Raw genomic sequence first — 19,626 nt, 5'->3', positions numbered from 1 at the left:
TTTGTCTTTCAAAAGCTTCATTATAGTGTATCTTCCTGCAAGTCTCTTTGAGTTCACCTTACTTGGTATTTGTTGAGCTTCTTAGATGTTTATATTCATGATTTCATCAAATTTGAGAAGTTTTCAGCCACTGTTTATTAAAATGATTGCTCTGATACTTTCTCTCTTTCCTTCTGGGACTCCCATAGTGTATATTTTGGTCCATTTGATGATGTTCAAAAATTTTCTTAGGTTCTGCTCACTTTTCCTCAGTCTTTTTCTTTTCCTCAGATTTGAATTTCTAATGTTTTGTTTTCAAGTGGGCTGACTGTTTCTTCTGCCTGATCACATCTGCCTTCAGATCACTGTAGTGATTTTTTCACTTCAGTTCTACTTGGCAGCTCCAGAATTCTTTTTAGGTTTCCTGTCTCTTTATTAATATTTACATTTGTTCATACATAATTTTGAGTTTATCTACATCTTCTCTAATTCTTTCCCCATCTCCCAGGAGGTTGTTTTAAAGTCTTAGTCCAGTAAACTTGACATCAGGTGTTTTTCAGGGATAGTTTCTATTGATTTACTTTTTTCCTTTGAATGGACCATACTGTTTCTTTATATGTCTTATGATTTGTTGAACACAGGCACTCGAATCTAATAGTGTGAGTGTAGAAATCAGATTCTTCTCCTTTTCCAGGGTTTGTTTATTTTGTTGTTTATTTTTTTAAATCGTGCCAACAGTCTTTGCGATATACAAACTTAAGTTCTCTCAGGTCTTGTCTTTTCTTTTACATTTTTTGTGCATATATGGTCACTTCCTAATTTTTCCCATAAATGTTGCTTTTGGATACCCTACTGCCTAATGCCTGGCTACCCAAAAAGGAAGAGGAGAAAAATGAGGTGAAAAAGGGGCACCGGCCTTTTCTGGTCTTCTGTTAGTCATCTCAGCTAGCGTGAGAGGGGCTTGTGACACGGAAGGAAGTGCAACAGTAATGGCCACCTGCCTCTTACCTGCATCTCTGTGAAAGAAGCATGAGCAAATCAAGCACACATCTCGTATTTGGAGGTCAGGATTGTTTTTGTTTTTGTTTTATTTTAATTTCCCCCATCTTGGTTCCCACAAGCTGTGTACAAGCTATTTCAAGAATACACACACAGCTGCCTGCCATGGGTCTTGGGATGTTGGATGGGGAGCCACTACTGTGCTAAGAGCCAAAATTGACTGAAATTAACAATTTGCTGTCCAAGCCTTCTCTTGGAAATTGCCGTAATTCCATAGACTCCTGAATTCCAAAACAGTTACATGGCACAGACTATTCCACTGAAATTGTTGTGTCTGAGGGGAGACTTCTACTCTGCCACCTTCCCAGAGTCATCCTCGATGTAAATCTTACCCTTCCTTCTCTAAGTAAGAAGTTTTTCCCCCCCCTCTTGCTTCTTTCAAGATTTTCTTTTCATTTGATTTTCTATAGTTTGAATGTGGTATACCCCTGTGAAGATTTTTCAGTATTTATTTTGCATGTTGTCTGTCAGTTTCCTGGAGCTCTGCTTTTGTCGGTCATTAACTGGAAAATTTTCATCCACTATTGCTAAAAATAGTCATTTCATTCATTCTTTTCCTTCATTCCTATTGTATGTACATTGTAACTTTTGTTAGTGTCCAGCAGTTCTTAGAAATTCTTTTCTGTTTGTTTTTTTCCCATCATTTTTTCACTTTGCTTTTCAGATTCGGAAGTGACCACTGACATATTTCAATCTTCAATCCAGTCTGATTCTCTCCTCAGCCACATCGAATCTCCTGATGAGCTTATGGAAGCCATTCATTTCTTTTATGGTGTTTTTAATTCTGGCATTTCCTTTTGATTCTTAGAGTTTTAATTTCTCTCCTTATATTACCCATCTGTTCTTGCATGTTGTCTAACTTTTCCATTAGAGCCCTTTGCATATTGTCATAGGTATTTTAAATTTCCAGTCTGATAATGTCAACGTCTCTGCCATTTCTGAGTATGATTATAATGCTTGTTCTGTTTTCTTTCTTTCTTTCTTTCTTTTTTTTTTTAGGATTTTATTTACTTATTTTGTTTTAGAGAGAGAGGGTGAGAGTGGAAGGGGGAAGGCCAGAGGTCAAGAGGGAGAGAGAGAATTTCAAGCAGACTGCACACTGGGCTCAGAGCCTGATAGAGGGCTCGAGCTCATGACCCTGAGATCATGACCTGAGCTGAAATCAAGAGTTGGATGCCCAACCGACTGTACCACCCAGACACCCTGCTTGCTGGGTTTCTTGAAACTTTTTTGCCTTTGAGTATTTCTTGGAAGTTTTTATTGAAAACTGGACATGATGTGCCTCATAGTAAGAACAGAGTTAGGTATGTTTTATTATAATATTGTTTATCTCTTTAGGATTTGGGCTCTATTTACTTTTTATGAGAACTATGGGTTTCAGAGGCTAAAAATTTCTGTGATACTCTTGTGTTTGTCTCCTTTGTTGTTTCCCTAAAGTCTTCTTATTAAATAAGGTTGGGATTTAAAATCCTCCTGCTGTAATCTCCTGGTTTATAAGATACCCTGTTGATGTGGTGGTAATTTGTAGAGGTAGCAGAAGCATCCTACCACCCCACAACCAGATCTCAAGGTTTTAGACAGCTTAGACCTTTGGTGTGAAACCTTCAGCAGTGTTTTTTCTCCTCTTCCTTGGTTTGCACTGGAAGCCTATAAGTAGTTGGAGTTGGATATTTCCGTCTGCAAGGTCATTTAGACTCCGGTAAACCTCAAGGTGCTCAAGCTGCGGTAAAATATTTCTCTTTAGGGCAAACTTTTATTGAAGACAAGTGAGTATTCTTGGTGCATTTCTAAATGTTTATTTTGTTCTTCCTCATGTTAGAAGCACAAGGGGATTTGTTTTCAATCCCCCCCCCCCCCCCGGAGAGCCTCTTGGGACCGATGGAGGCAAAACTCATGAAAGTGTGGAGGTCTCTGTGAGCTGGAATTTTAATATCTGAGCTTTCTCACTGCAAGCCTTCAACAGATTCTAAGTTGAGGTTTTTTTCCTCCTGGCACTAGCTCGCCTGGCAGGCTCTTGTTCTGGGGCTTGTGCTCCTGGCAAGCAGTAATTCTCCATAGCCACCTTTTTTCTCTACAGTTGTGTGGGCAGCAGTTTTCCTTGAGACCTCAGTTGTCGGGTGAATCAAAGAGGAGTTTGTGAGTCTCAGTTTGTTTACCTCTTCTCCTGGGAGGACAGGAGTGACAGCATCCAAGTGCCTTTCATGTTGGACTATAAACCAGAAGTTCTCTTTTATCTTTTTTATTTCTTAATGGTTCTGTTACTGATTTTTCTTGTGTTTAATTGACTATAAAATAACATTTTGATTTTATTCTCATTTCCTTTTCTGAATATATTCCAGTTATTTTCTTGGCAGCTATCCTGAGTTTTACAGTTAATAACTTGAATATGTAACTGTATAGTTTGAATACTAGCCTGGTTTGAACAGTGTACCAAAACTCTGCTCCAGTATAGTTTGTTCCTTCCTGCCTATGATGTTCTCAGTAATTGCATTATTATACATTGTTTACCACTAACATAGATTTATCTTATGTATTTCTTTTTAACCATATACATGAAAAAAGTGAAGTTAAAAGAATAAAAATACAACAGTATTGCCATATGTCTGTGGAGTTGACTTTACCACTATTCTTTATTTATTTGCATAGCATTGAATTACTGACTGTCGTCCTGTTACTAGCTAGTGTTGCAAACATTGTGGTCGGAATATTTTACTTTCTTCTTCATTTCTGAAGGATACTTTTCCAGATACAGGATTCTTGGTTGGAACCTTTTTTCTTTTAATACTTTAAATATGTTATCTCACTGCCTTTGACCTCCATGTGTTTCTTTGTTTGTTTGTTTTTACAAGAAATCTATTAATCTTTTTATGGACTTAAAGTGACAACTTCCTTTTTTTCTTCTCTCTCTCTCTTTTTCTGCTTTCAAGATAATTTCTTTGACTTTGATTTTTGACAGATTGGTTATAATGTGTTTCACTGTTAAATTCCTTGCCTTTATCCTACTTGAATTCCATTGGTCTTTTTGGATATGTAGATACATGTCTTTTATCAAATTGGGACATTACTGGCATTAATTTTTCAAATGTTCTTTTAGTTCATTTCTTTTTTTTTCACCTTTGACCCCCATTATGCATATGCTGGTACCCTTGATGTGTCACAGGTCTCCTAGGCTTTCATTTCTTTTCCTGATTTTTCTTTCTGCTCCTCTAACTGATAATTTCAGTTTACCTATCCTCGAGTTTACTGATTCTTTCACAAGATCAAATCTGGAATTGAAAGCCTGCAGTGAGTTTTTCATTTTCATTGTTGTAATCTTCAGTTCCAGAATTTCTTTTTGGTTTCTTTTTATGTCATCTTTCACTTTATTAATATGTTCTGTTTGTTGAGAAATCATTTTCCTTTTTGTTGTTCTATGTTCATTATTTCCTTTAGTTTTTTGAGTATATTTAATACAGTTGATATATAGAATCTTTGTCTATTTAATTCCAGTTTCTGTGCTTCCTCAGGGATAGTTTTGTTTTTTGTTTTTTGTGTTTTTTTTGGCTGTTGGTTCATACTCTTCTTTCTTCACATTCCTTATAATTTTTTTTGAAAACTGAACATTTTGAATATTCTAACAGGTAGTAATCATGAAGTCAGATTCTTCCACCTCTTTTGTGTTTTTGTTGCTCATGTGGGTTGTAGTTGTTTGTTTAGTGACTTATCTAAACTACCTTTGTAAAGACTATATTCTTTGTTGTGTGTGATCTCTCATGTCTCATGTCCTTTAGCTTGATGTTAGCTAGTGTTCTGATAAAAGGGTCTTTAAGTGCTGTACATAAGTCAGCTTCTGTTGACTCAGCATTTTCTCCGTTGATGTAAAAATGAGGAATTTCCAGAGTTTCAACAAACTTGATTTTGACTGTTTTGGGTCATTTTTGTCAGCATTTCTGTGGTAGGATGTGGCTTGAAATATCCTACTTCACCACTTTAGAGATGTCATTTTTGTCTTTTTCATTTTTAAATTTTGTAGAAAGTTTCATATAAAAAGATAAAAAAAAGAGTACATAATTTCATATAAGAGGAGCTTGGCTGTCTAGCCTAAGTAAAGCCAGGTATATCAAAGGAGGCAGGGGTTCAGAAAGAAATTGTGCTCTGTCGGATCCATAGAGCTAATTGAGTGGACTGATCTAGACAGCATAAGTGTTGTATGGTTTACCTAACATGGTACTGGGCAGCAGCAGGAATATACTGCCTGTTGGCTCTTACTACCTTTAGTACTGAATTATAATGTAAACATTCTTGATGTTAATGACTTGATTAATCAAATCACTGTCTGTACTGCTTCTAGAGTCTGGATAATTTCTGTGGATTCTCTGTTATTGTTTCCAGCAATATTGCTTTAGTTTAATAAATGGTAATTTTTTTTTAAAGATTTTACTTATTCATTTGAGAGAGAGAGCTAACATGAGCAGGGTGAGGGGCAGAGGGAGAAGCAGACTCCCTGCCGAAGAGGGAGCCCAGTCATGACCTGAGCTGAAGGCAGACACTTAAACGACTGAGCCACCCAGGTGCCCCAATAAATAGTAGATTTTGATGGATTTTTAAATTTGCCTTAAACTTTTATACAGATTCAAATTAAAAACAAAATTGTGTATCTTCATAATCTGATCTCATAATCATACTATGATAAATTGGTAGACTCTGGTCTACCATCTTTTGAATTCATAATGAACAGTAGTTTCAAAAGCTTTAGCTTAGGTAAATAATATTTTAAATATTTGGCTACATTTTGAAAATGCTTTCTTTAACTCCATTGTATATTTTTGATACACAGGTCTAGAGATTTTAAATTTCCTGGGTCTATTTTTTTTTTTTTAAGATTTTATTTATTTATTTGACACAGAGAGAGCACAAGCAGGGGGAAGAGTAGAGGGAGAGGGAGAAGCAGGCTCCCCACCAAGCAGGGAGCCCGATGCGGGGCTCGATCCCAGGACCCTGGGATCATGACCTGAGCTGAAGGCAGACGCTGAACCATCTGAGCCACCCAGGCGCCCCTCCTGGGTCTGTTTTTATGATGGTCTTATTTTTAAAGGATTTAGAAAGTAGTCCATAAAAAAAAAATACTTTTTTCCAAATCTACAGTCCTTGGAGGTCTGCTTCAGCTTAACATCTGTTCTGTTTGATTTTATAAAATCACTCTGATGTACTATATTGTCTTTTTTGTGATATTTTATAATACTTTATGATATCCGTTCAGATGGCAACAGGGAAATTTCATGATGTGTACTGGTTTGGGGAGATAATAAAAAAGAATATTGCAGTAATGAAGATTTCCCAGTATTCTACAAGTGTATTCTGCATTATTAATACTTTATGGTCAATTTTATTATCTTCATATCAGTGCTTATCCATCCAACATACTTTATATAATATCAGGCAAATGTTGATAATATGAGCAAGGATCTATGTTCTTATGTAGAGAATTTGTGGAAAGTAAAATAGTCATGATTGTGGTTATAGAGAGCTTAGATTGTTAAGATTGACATTTATATTTTAAATCATATTTTCGCAGCTAGAAAGAATGACAAAATCATAATATTTAGCCTCTTGTTTTACAGAGCAGAGACTGGGTTTCAAAGAGATATTAAGTAATATGCCTGTGTTTATCAGTGCTAAACCTAGGGATAGAAATCAGATTTCTTTTTATATATTTTGATCAATAGTGGGAAGTAACTGAAGGTTTTAGAACACTGGTAATTAAGTTGATGAAATAATTTAGAAAGATTATTTAATGGAAATCCTTAAGTCATCTTTTTCTGATTTCCTCTTTGACTTTTATGTCTACAAGTTTTTATGCCTTCCACATTGTACTGTTAAGTGGTGTATAGTTATTCCTAGTAGCCTCTTAATGATCCCTTGAATTTCCATGTTATTGGTTGTTGTGTCTCCTTTTTTATTTATAATTTTGTTGGTTTGGGCCCTTTCTTTTTTCCTTGGTTAGTTTCAGTAAGGGATTATAAATTTTTTTTACTTTTCAAAGAAGCAACTCTTAGTTTGGTGAAGCTTTTCTATGATTTTTCTCTTCTCTATTTCGTGTATTTCTGCTGTAATCTTTCTTCTCATCATCAGGCACTGTTGTTATTGTTACTAACATTATTATTCTTAGGTGCACTGTAATAGGTTTTCCTGATTTATATAAAACAAATCTTTGGCTTAGATTTATAGCTGAATAGTGTAGTTGAACATTAGGAAATTGCTTAATTATTAGTGGAAGAGAAATATTAGATAAATGACCTGTTTTATCTTTCCAAAACCGATTTTAATATTGTGATATAGACTTTGGGCCCTTGATAAAAGATAATGTATTTTTTCAGTTTCATCTCTAGACACTGAAAAAGGACCTAAGCCATGTACGGACCATAGTTGTGAATCTTCCAAAAGACTGTCTAAGGTATGTTATGTGAGGCTGGAGAAATTAAAAAAAGAAAAAAATGAACATGCTCAGTGTGTAAGTAAGCATCTTAGCTATTTATTGAACACATCAAATCCACCCCCCCACATTTAGGAAATTCAACAGTAAAAGTAAAACTTCATCAAATAACAAATGACAGGAAGGTAATGCAGTTAATATTTTTATGAAATGCTTTAAAATTTAGCATCTTGTAACTGTGTTAAGAGAGATGATTTTTCTTTCTTTGGCCTTATTTGCTGTTCCATGGTAATTTATAATTATTAATCAAGTAGAATTCTCTCAGTGTTACTGTTACCCATCCTAAAATTATAAGTTTGATCTGTCATGTTGTAACTTTTCATATTGCTCTGAAACCAGCATCCTGTGTCTGTGTTTAAGGCAGAAATTAGGCTGAAGCTCCCAGCAGCAATCCAGTGTAGTTTTCTCTCATGTCATACTTCACATACTGTTCACACTCAGTAACTTCCTGCAGTGTTGTGTCCTGTGTCTGGTTACTCCTCAGTGATAAGAAGCACTTTTTAAGAAAATGTTATTTTTAAATACTTGGAATTTAAGATTACTTACATTATGATAATTGTCAAAATTTCCTTATAAAGGTATAGGTATTGTGTATTCGGGTCCACACCCATTACTTCTGCCCAGTGAAACTGACAGGGGAATGATTTCTTTATTTGTGCCCCTTAAGCCTCCCAAAATTTAGCTGCATCATCAATCTATATGTTATCAGGTATTTCCATTTAAAAATTTTCCTTAGGACTTACCTTTCATCTCTGAGGTAGGTTTTTTATTATTTTTTTTTTATTTTTTTTTTTAACTTTGGAAATAGAAGTTATGTTCTGGGGCACCAGGAACAGAGAGCAGTCAGTCTTATTTTTCAATTACTATTTCTTAATCCATGGTTACTGTGCTAATCGTCTTTAATTAATGGCACATCTTTTAGACTTCTACCAATTTTCAGACTTTTAAATGGTCATAGACCTGCAGCTGATATAATTTCTTAGTGATGTGGGAATGTGTGTTCAAGCAGAGGAATTAGGAGTAAGGAAGGAAACAGAGACATTTTATTATTTTCCTTCACGGTGATCTCATGCTGGTATCCATTTGTAGTTCCCTTATATCATTTAATATTGAGAATCAATTTTATTTGTACTTCTTATATAGAAACAGAAAAAAAAATCAAATTCTGCATTCCATGAAACTTGCAGTAACAAAGGTCTGCAATTTTATTAACTCCTTGAGAATGTTACATGCTTTAAGTATTAGGTTGCTTAACGAACATTCTGCCTGTAAATTTTCCTGTCATTTGGATACATACATTTTTGAAATTTTTTTTGCTATCTGTTTATCTGCTTTTTCTCTTCTGCTCTCCTTCCTGTTTCCCTTCCTCTTTTCTAGGCTTCCGGGCATAAAATGGTCTCTTTTTGCCTATTATGTTAAAATAAAGTATTTTTCTGGTTGATGGAAGTGTAATAATAGCGTAATAATAAAAAGAATTCAAAATCTCCAGAGCAGAGTATTTTCACAGAAGCATTCTGGGGACTTTGATTTACAAACCTGAAAAATTATTTAATATTATCTGCTTTATTGTTCATTTCATTCAGTTTTCAACTTTTGGGTCTTTTCATTTTGTATTAACTCTTTTTTATTGCTAAATACACTTTAAATTTAGCAAGATCTAAGTAAGCGGAATTGTTCCCCCAACTGGTTTTAGCAAGATCTAAGTAACTTGAAATGTTCCCCCGACTATGGTAAATTCAAACTTATTTTGGCATATTTGTCCCTGTGGAGATACATCTCTTTGAAGATTTGATCCAAATATGTTCTATTTCTTCTTAAATGTACTGTTTTTCCACTCTTCTCTTCCAGTGATGTCTTTGTCAGTCCTTATGCCAGCACCACACTTTGTTCATGCCTGTACCTTTACAGCAAATCTCATGTCAAGTTGTATAACGATTTTATCTTGGTTCCTTTTCAAGATTGTTCTAGATGTTCTAGGTCCTTTTTATTTCCAGAAGATTTTAAAATCACCATGTCAGATTTCCAAAAACAAAGAAAAAATGCCCTGGATTCTGATAGGAGTTACCATGTATCTATAGGTCAATTGGTGAGAAGTGATATTTTGATAATATTAAATTTTCCAATACCTAAACATGTTAGTTCTCCCCATTTATTTAGGTTTAAAATTTCACCTTTTTATTTATTTATTTGTTTTTTGGCAGTTTTTAGTTTAAAGGTCTTGCACATTTTCTGCTCAATTTATTCCTAAGTATTTTGTGGATTTTTTTTCCTGGTGCTGTCTTAAATGGATATTTAAAAAATTCATTGGCCAGTTGTTTCAATCTTTAATAGGTGCTTTCATGTTGCATATTTGCATATTGTATTTATAGCCACTTGTTAAATTCATTTCTTAAAGTAGTTACTTTAAAGATTACTTAGGATTTTTTATGTAAATCATCATGTCATATGCAAATAAGAGACTGTTTCTTTTTTTTCTGATTTTTATGCCTTTTATTTCTTTACTGATCCTGTTTGAATCTACAGTATGATGTTGAATAGATGTGGTGAGAGTTGATACTTTCTTTCCTTTCTTTTCTTGTTCCTGATCTTAGGGGGGTAGCATTTAGGCTTCCACTATTAAATATGCTGTTAGCTCCAAATTTTCATATCTTTTACCAGATCAAGTAAGTTCCCTTCTGTTCCTAGTTTTCTGAGAGATTATGCTATGGATGTTCATTCTTTTGTATCAAATACTAATTTTGCCTTTATTGAAAAAACCCACATGTGTCTTCATTATAAATTTAGCAGAAAATATGCAAGACCTTTAAATTAAAAGCTGTAGTTTGTTCTTTATCCTTATGAAATGTCCCCTTTAATTCTTGCTCTCAAATTTTATCTAAAATTAATGTTATTAATTCAGTATTCCTATGCTTACTGTTTGCAAGGGATATGTGTTCCTAACCATTTAATTTGAATTATCTCTCTCTTTATATTTAAAATGCATGTTTCTTGTAAGCAACATATAATTGACCCCTTTCTTCTCTCAATAAAAAAAAAATCTTTAATTGGAGCATTTATTCCAATAAAACTTAATGTAATTATTGATACAATTGGATTTATGTCTACTATTTTATTATTGTCGCCTAATTTTTTTTCCCTTTTTCATCCTTTGAGTGTATTTTTAGAGTTTCATTTTCTCTATCTACCCATTTATTTATTTTGAGATAAAATTGACATATAACACGGTATTGGTTTTAGACATACAATGTGTTAGTTTTAGGTATACAACATAATGATTTGATGTAGGTATATATTGCAATGTTATTACCACACTGAGTTAACATCTGTAAACACACAGAGTTGCACATTTTGGTATGCGATGAGAATTTTAAGATCTACTCTCTTAGCAACTTTGAAATATACAATACAGTGTTGTTGACCAGAGTGACCATGCTGTACCTGACATCGCTTAGACTTACTTACCTTGTACAGTTGTCCCACCATACCTGCAGCTCCACTTCCCATGGTTTCAGTTACCCATGGTCAATTACAGTCCAGAAGAATATGATCTTCCTTCTTTCGTCAGTAGGTCAGTATTAACCTAATGCTGTGTCACAATGCCTGCGTTATTCACCACACTTCATCTCATCATGTAGGCATTTTTATCATCACACAAGTAAAACAAGGGGGCGAGTACAGTACAATAAGGTATTTTAAGAGTCAGAGATAAAGAGACTGCAATCACATAACTTTTATTATCATACATTATTATAATTGTTCTATTTTGTTACTGTTGTTAATCCCTTACTGTGGTATACTTTTATAATTTAAATTTTACCATAGGTATGTGTGGATAGAACAAAACATGGTATGTATAAGGTTGAGTAATAGTCACAGTTCTCAGGCATCCACTGGGGGTCTTGGGACGTACCCTCCATGGTTGGGGGGGGTGGCTACTATAACTGGAAGTTTTTACCTTTGATTACTTGTTTCTTTTTCATTGCTGACACGCTCTTTGAATTTTTTTTATTTAAAATCAATTAACAGATAGTGTATTAATTAGTTTCAGACTTAGAGTTTAGTGATTCATTAGTTGCATATAACAGCCAGTGCTCATTACATCACATCACCCAGTTACCCCATCTCGACCCCCCATCCCCTCCAGCAACCCTCAGATTGTTTCCTAGAATTAAGAGGAGTTTCTTATGGTTTGTCTCCCTCTCTGATTTTGTCTTTTTTTACTTTTCCTTCTTTTCCCTTATATTCATCTGTTTTGTTTCTTAAATTCCACATTATGAGTGAAATCATATGATGTTTGTCTTTCTCTGACTGACTTATTTCACTCAGCATGATACCCTCTAGTTCCATCCACATTGTTGCAGATGGCAAGATTTCATTCTTTTTGATGGCTGAGTAATATTCCTGTGTGTATATACACATTTTCCTTATCCGTTCATCAGTTGATGGACATATAATGACTCTTACTACATATTTTGCCTTAATATCTATTTTGTCTTATATAAGTATAGCTTTTCCAGCTTTCTTCTAGTTTCCATTTACATGGAATAGCATTTTCTGTTCCTTCACTTTCTTTCTTTGTATTTCCTTAAACCTGAAGTGAGTTTCGTGCAGACAGCATACAGTTAGGTCTTGTTTTGTATCCAGTCAACCACTCTATGCCTTTTGATTGGAAATTTTAGTCCCTTCACTTTTCAAGTAATTAGGTATGGATTTATCAGCATTTTGTCATTTGTTTTGTGGCTTTTTTTAAATTTCCTTTTCCCTTTTTCTCTTGGTCACTTTCTGCAAAGTGATGTTTAGATTCTTTTCTCTTTATCTTGTGTGTACTTACTGCAGGCTTTTGCTTTGTGGTTACCATGAGAATCACATAAATACTTTAGAGTTATAACATTTTATTCATATGAATTCTGAAGCTTTATACATTTACTCCCCTTAATGTTTTATGTTTTTATGTCCCTGTTTAAATCTTATCTTGTATATCCATTAACAAATTATTGTATTTGTTGTAGTTATTTCTGTCTTTTGTCTTCTGAACTTCATATTATATTTGTAAGTGATGAAACTATTAACACTAGATTATTCAGAATTCCACTGTAGATTTACCTTTTCCCTTGAAATTTGTATTTTCACATTTTTTTTTTTTTTACGACTTAACATGCTTTCCTTTTTTTAGCTTAAAGAACTCCCTTTAACATTTTTTCTTAAGGAACTCCTTCAACTTCTGAATGTATGCCGAACTACTTATCTCCTTTCAGTTGTTATACAGCTTTCTCTGTAAGAGGATCCATGTTTGGCAGTTTTTATCTTTTAGCTCCTTGAAAATATTGTGCCATTCCCTTTTGGCCTGTAGAGTTACTGTTGAAAACCCATTAGTATTCCTGTGGGAGTTCCTTGTATATAGCAAGTTGTTTTTCTTTTGCTGCTTGTAAGATTCTTTTTCTGTATTTAGTTTTTGATAATTTCATAAATAAATAAATGCTGTGGGTTTCTTTGGATTCTTCTTGTTCAGGGCTGTTTGGGTTTCCAAGATCTGGATATTTGTTACCTTCTTAAAGGTTAGGGATGTTTTCAGCCATTATTTCTTCAGATAGCTCTCTGCCCCTTTTCTCTCTCTTCTCTTTTTGGGACTCCCATAATGTGAATGTTGGGCCACTTGATGCTGTTCTGAATTCCCTTATGGGAAACAGATGCTGATCTGTTCCCTTATGTGTCTTCATTCTATTTCAGTCTTTTTTCTTTTTACTCTTTTGATTGGATGATCTTCATTGCTCTGTTGTCAGGGTTGCTGATCCTTTCTTCTACTTTATCTTGTCTACAATGAGTCCCTCTCTCGAATTTTCTGCTCAGTTGTTCTGGGATTTGTTTGGTACTAATACTTTTCATATTTGTTGAAATTCTCACTGTGTTCATGCATTGTTCTCTTGACCTCATTCAGTATTTTTATGACCATTACTTTAAAATCTTTATCAGGTAAATCAGTTATCTCCATTTCAGTTAGGTCTTTTTCTGGGGTTTTATCTTGTTCTGTTGTTTGAACATATTCTGTTGTTTCTTTATGTTCCTTGAATACTTTGTGTTGATTTCTGTATTAGATAAAACAACCACCTCTCCCAGTCTTGAAGGTATGGTCTCTTATAGGAGTTGAACCTTATCATTCAACCCTGCTTTGACTCTTGGTTGTCTTCATACTTCTGTGGTTTTCCAAGCCACCTTCTTTGTTTTTTGTGGTTTCCCCTAGTTGACGGTGTGCCAAGATCTGTCAGGGTCCCAAAGGGAAGATCTCCTCAGTACTCATATGTAGGCTGATTAGAAGGTCCTCAGGAAGCGGCATTTAAATTATACACATGTACCTACTTCAGAGGAACAGGGAGAGATGGGAGTTTCTGTCTGTTGTCTCTGCAACAAGCCTCTGCGTTTCTTTGCTACTGTCCCGTTGAATCCCCGATTGGAAACCTTCCCCTTAGGCTGCCAAAGATAAGCAAATGGGTCTCTCAGAATTTTATTTTTAGTTAGCTATTCTCATAGCTATATACTCTTTGCCTTATTTGTTTGAGTGGTTGCTCTAAAAAGTGTGATATGCATCTTTTATTATTTCACAGTACACTTAAAATTTATATTTTGCCCCTTCCTGCTAAATACAGAAATATTGCCATTTATAGCTTCATTTGTTTCTAAACCACCCTCATCCTTTATGCATTATCATTCTATCCACCTATATTATAATCTATAAAAATACTTTTAAAGGCATTTGCTGTAAACAGTCATACATATTTTATTTTTTTTAAAAGATTTTATTTATTTATTTGAGAGAGAGACAGCACGAGAGGGCAGAGGGGCAGAGGGAGAAGCAAACTCCCCGCTGAGCTGGGATCCCGATGTGGGGCTCAATCCCAGGACTCCAGGATCATGACCTGAGCCAAAGGCAGTCGCTTAACCAACTGAGCCACCCAGGTGCCCAGTCATACATATTTTAAAGATATTTAAAGAACAAATAGTCTTTCACATGTAGAGTACCATTTTCTGTGTTCTTCCTTTCTTCTGAGGATCAAAGGTTTTATCTGATATTATTTCCCTTTAGTCTGAAAAATCTTGTTTCATTTGTTGTGGTTATGATCTGACAAAGGATTCTTTCAGTTTCCTTTTACCTATACATTTTATTGTTTTATTTATGAAGAATATTTCATTGGTTAGAGAATTTTGGTCTGGTAGGCTACTTTTTCAGCATTTTCAGTATTTTTTTCATTCTCAACCTCTATTGCTTCTGATAAGAAGTCCATTATTTACAAGTTTTTTGTTTTTCAGACTTATTTATTTGAGAGAGAGAGAGAGAGCGAGCAGGGGATGTGGGGGGGAAGAGCGGAGGGAGAGAGAGAGACTCTTAAGCAGGCTCCACACCCAGTGCAGAGCCTGACGCAGGGCTTGATCTCAGGACCCTGAGATCATGACCTGAGCAGAAACCAAGAGTTGGATGCTTAATTGACTGAGCCTCCCAGGTGCCCCTAGAGGTGGTTGTTTTTCCATATTTAAAGTGTTGTTTTTTTCCTCTGCTTTCAATAATTTTTTTTCTGTATCTTTAGTTCTTAGCAATCTCATTTATGGTTGCTTTGGTTTGGTCTTGTTTGTATGTGTTCTGTGTGAGATTGCCTTGTCGTTATTGAACCTATGATTTCATGTCTTCCATCAATTTCTTTGAAAATTAGTGCTATGATTTCTTCTTTTTTCTTTTTTCTCTCCTACACTCTCTGTTCTCTACCATCTCCATATTTTCAAACATCCATGGTGTTTACTTCTCACAGCAAATGGTTTGTTTCTGAGGCAGGGGGTCACCTGTAAGAAAGCCATAGAAGGATGAGTGTTCTGAGAAGTGAAAGCATAAACTGTAGGCTTTTTCTGACTCGGCTTTGGGAGTTATTTGGCATCTTATGTATTGTAGTTTCTTAGTCAAAGCATTCACAGGTCTGCCTGATTTAAAGAAAGGGGTTCAGACACCATTACTTTATGAGATGAATGCCATAGAATTTGTGGCCTTGTTTTAAAATTACTGTAACAATTATAAAGGGACACTCATACATCAGTTGTTTTAAGATCTTTTTATTTTACATGAAAATACTGAGGAGAATTTTAAGTAAACTTACAGATGTAAGAATATTATAAGGAAATCCCTTGTACATTTTGCTCAGTTTCTCCCAATGGTAATGTCTTGCAAACATACTGATAGAGAACAATATCACAAGTAGGGTTATTGACATTGCTACAATCCACTGCTCTCATTTAGCTTCGGCCAGTTTACTCCTATTCATTTCTGTGTGTTAAGTTCTTGTGCAGAGTCATGTATCCATCACCATAGTCCAGATACAGACAGTTCCAGTCCCACAAGGATCCTGTGTTACTTTTTTATATCCATGCCCACATCTTTCCTGACTCCCGCCCCCCAACCCCCGCTCCTTTCCCTTAACGCTTGACATTCACTACTCTGCCCACCATTTCTAAAGTTTCAGTAATCATAAAGAATGTAACCTTTCGGGATTGGCTTTTCTAAGTCAGTATAATTTCCTACAGATTCGTCCAAGGTGGTACATGTACCAAGTTCTTATCTGCATGTGGTATTGTAACTATTGTTTATTTTATCCCCCATGGAAGTTATTTAGTAATATCCCATTATGGTTTTAATTTGCATTTCCCTAATTGCTAATGATGTTGGTCATTTTTTGTTATGCTTATTTGCCACCTGCACATCCTTTTGATGAACTATCTGCTGCTCATTTTCTGTTGGAATTTGCTTTTTTGAAAGTAAAAGGGTTCTTCATATATTCTAGATCTAGTGTTTTTCTCATATTTTGTTTGTAAATATTTTCTCCTAGATTTTAGCATGTCTTTTCTTCCTCTTCACATTGGTTTTTAAGGAAAGAAGTTTTTAATATTTATGAAGTCAGGTGTATCCATTTTTCCTTTTATGGGGGTGCTTTTTTTGGATCAAATCTAAGAACTTTTTGTATAGTCCTACATTCTAATGATTTTCCTCTCAAAAAAATTTTTTTTACATTTTGCATTTTTTTTTGGTTGCTTTACAAATGATATCTACAATCATTTTGAGTTAGTTTTGCTTTATGTATGAGATTTAGGGCAAGGCTGTTTTTGTTGGTACTGTTTTTGTAGTTGAGGTACTTGTGTAGCTCTATTTCTGGGTTCTTTATCCTTTTCCCTTCTTTGTGTTTATGCCTCTCTCAATACCTCACTGTCTTAACTACTGTGGGCCTTAATGATGGGCCTTTATTCTTCCCATTGTATTTCTGTCTTAGCAAGATTGTTCTACTTTAGGATCTGCGCATCATTAAATTTTAGCTAAAATTTGTGTATGTCTACAAAAACCTTTGGGATGTTGGTAGGAATTATGTTAATCAGTCCTGCACGGGCCATACCTCGTTTTATCGTGCCTTGCTTTATTGCGCTTCACAGTTACTGCAATTTCTTTACAAACTGAAGGTTCCAGACTTCAGTGGAGGAAGTTACTGCAGATGTGGTGGAAACAGCAGAGAACTGGAACTAGAAGTGGAGCCTGAAGATGGGACTGAATTTGCTAGAATCTCAGGATCGAACTTGAACAGATGAGGAGTTGCTGCTTACGGACGAGCAAAGAAAGTGGTTTCTTGAGATGGAATCTCCTTGTGAGAATGCTGTGGAGACTGTTGAAGTGACAACAAAGGATTTAGAATATTGCAGAAACTTAGCTGATAAAGCATCGGTGGTGGAGTTTGAGAGGACTGACTCCCACTTTGAAAGAAGTTCTGTGGGTAAATATCAAACAGCATCACATGCTACAGAGAAAGCACTCGTGAAAGCAAGAGTCAATCAGTGTAGCAAAGTTCATTGTTGTCTTATTAAGAAATGGCCACAGCCATGCCATCCTTCAGCCACCACCACCCTGATCGGTCAGCAGCCATCAGCATCAAGGTAGAACCTCCACCAGCCAAAAAGATTTAAGACTTCCTGATAGCTCAGATGATGGCCAGCATTGTTTAGCAAAAAAGTATATTTTAGTTAAGATCTGAACAATGTTTTGTTTAGACATACTGCTGCTATTGCACACTTAATAGACTAGAAGATTGTGTAAATACAATTTTTGTATGCCTGGGGAAACCAAAAAATTCATTTGAGTCACTTTATTGTGATACTGGCTTTGGAATGGTCATTGGAGCCAAACCCACAATATCTCTGAGGTATGCCTCTGTATAAATTTGGGAATAACTTACACTTTTACTGTGTTCTTTCTTCCAATCCATGCGCATGATATGTCTCTACATCTTTTTAGGTCTTCTGCAATTTTTTTATCATCTTTTTTGTAAGTTTTAGCATACATAACCTATACATTTTAATAAGTTCATACTAAGTGTTTCCTTTTCTATGGAACAACCTTAAGAAATACTGTATTTTAATTTTGGTTTCTATATGTTCATTGTCAGTGCATGGTAATGCATTTTATCAGCATGTATTCATCTTGTTTCTGAGGTACGTGCTGAACTTAGATATTGGCTCTAGGAGGTTTTTTGTATTGTGGAGTGTTTTATATTCCTTGGGATTTTCTTTGCTGACAGTCATGTCATTTCCTAATTGAGGCAGTTTTATTTTTTCCTTTCCAATCTGTATGTTTGCCTCTTTACTGATTTTTTGATTTACTGCAGTGACTAAAGCATCCAGTGCTTTGTTTAATATGAGTAGTGAGAGTAGTTAACCATTTCTTTTTCTGAGTTTATGGAGAAAGCATTCATTCTTTTAACATGAAGTACTATGCTGTAGGTTTTTTGTAGATGTTTTTTGTAAATAATTCTGAAACAATTCCCCTGTAATCTTGTTTTGGTGAGATTTTATTAACAATAAGTATTGGATGTTGTCCAAGGCTTTTCTGAGTTAATTTTTGAGATCATAGGATTTTTCTTCTTTTATTTGTGGATATGTGGATTACATTGATTGGTTTTAAGAATAATGAAGCAACCTTGTCTACCTGGAATAAATCCCACATTGTCATGCTGTATAATGTTGTAGACATGGTTGGATTTAGTTTGTTCATATTATATTGAGTTCATGAAAGATATTAGTCCATAGTTCTTTGATACAGACTCTGTCTGGTTTTGGTATCTAGGTAATACTAGCTTCATAAAGTGGGAGGTTTTACCTTCTCTTCTATTTTCTGGAAGAGACTATTTAAATTCAGCATTAGTTTTTGAAATGTTTGGTAGAATTTTCTGGGAAAACCAGGATATTTTTATTTAGGGAGCTTTTTCTTACATATTTAATTCCTTTAATAGTTATAGAACTATTCTGATACTTATTTTTATTGTAGTTGAATTTCTATAGTTGGTGGTGTTTGAATAATTAGTCCATTTCTAAGTTGTCATATGCTTGAACATAAAATCCTGTGGAGTTTTCTGTTATTAACCTTCAATGCCTGTTAGTAATACTCTCCATTTCATTGCTGATCCTTCTGTTTGGTCTTCTCTGTTATTTTTCTCACTCTTGCTAAAACTTTATTAATTTTATTGATCTTTATGAAGAACTAGCTTTGTGTGACATTGACTATATTGTTTTCCTATTTTAAGTTCCATTAAATTTCACTTCCAACTTATTTCCTTTTTTTCTAATTGCTTCCTTTTTTGTCTTCTGGTTCTTTTTATAGTTTCTTGAGGTAGGGACTTTGGTTATTTTTTTTTTTTTTCTTGCCTCGTATAAAGGTTTGGGCTATAAATTTCCACTCAGCATTGCTTTACCTGCATCTCATGTATTTTCATATGTCATTGATTTTATTTCATTTTTCTAAATTTTTATTTAAATTCCACTTAGTTCACATACAGTGTAATATTAGTTTCAGGTATAGAATTTAGTGACTCAATCAGTGATACATCACCTGGTGCTCATCACGACAAGTGCACTCTTGATTCCCCATCACCTATTCCCCACCCCCCTCCCCTCTGGTGACCAGCAGTATGTTCTCTGTAGTGAAGAGTCTGTCTTGGCTTCCCTCTCTCTCTCTTTTTTTCTCGCTCCTTTGTTTTATTTCTTTTCTTTTTTTTCTTCCAAGATTTTATTTAAATTGTAGTTAGTTAATGTATAGTGTCGTATTG

At 34.8% G+C, this 19,626-nt stretch overlaps 1 protein-coding gene across 5 annotated transcripts in view; it reads left to right on the top strand.

Annotated features, from left to right (window-relative positions):
- Nucleotides 1-19,626, top strand: part of LOC113910926 (zona pellucida binding protein) — a 104,711-nt gene that overhangs the window by 39,918 nt on the left and 45,167 nt on the right. For all 5 annotated transcript variants that reach the window (XM_027572987.2, XM_027572992.2, XM_027572988.2 and 2 more), the window contains one exon: nt 7,395-7,471. In XM_027572987.2, coding sequence (XP_027428788.1) covers nt 7,395-7,471 — 77 coding nt within the window. The remainder of the gene's footprint in view (nt 1-7,394; nt 7,472-19,626) is intronic.

This window comes from Zalophus californianus, chromosome 12, assembly GCF_009762305.2.
Source record: "Zalophus californianus isolate mZalCal1 chromosome 12, mZalCal1.pri.v2, whole genome shotgun sequence".
Classification (NCBI taxonomy): Eukaryota; Metazoa; Chordata; class Mammalia; order Carnivora; family Otariidae; genus Zalophus; species Zalophus californianus.
The sequence above is the reverse complement of the archived record's forward strand: the minus strand, read 5'-3'. Positions and strand labels throughout refer to the sequence as shown.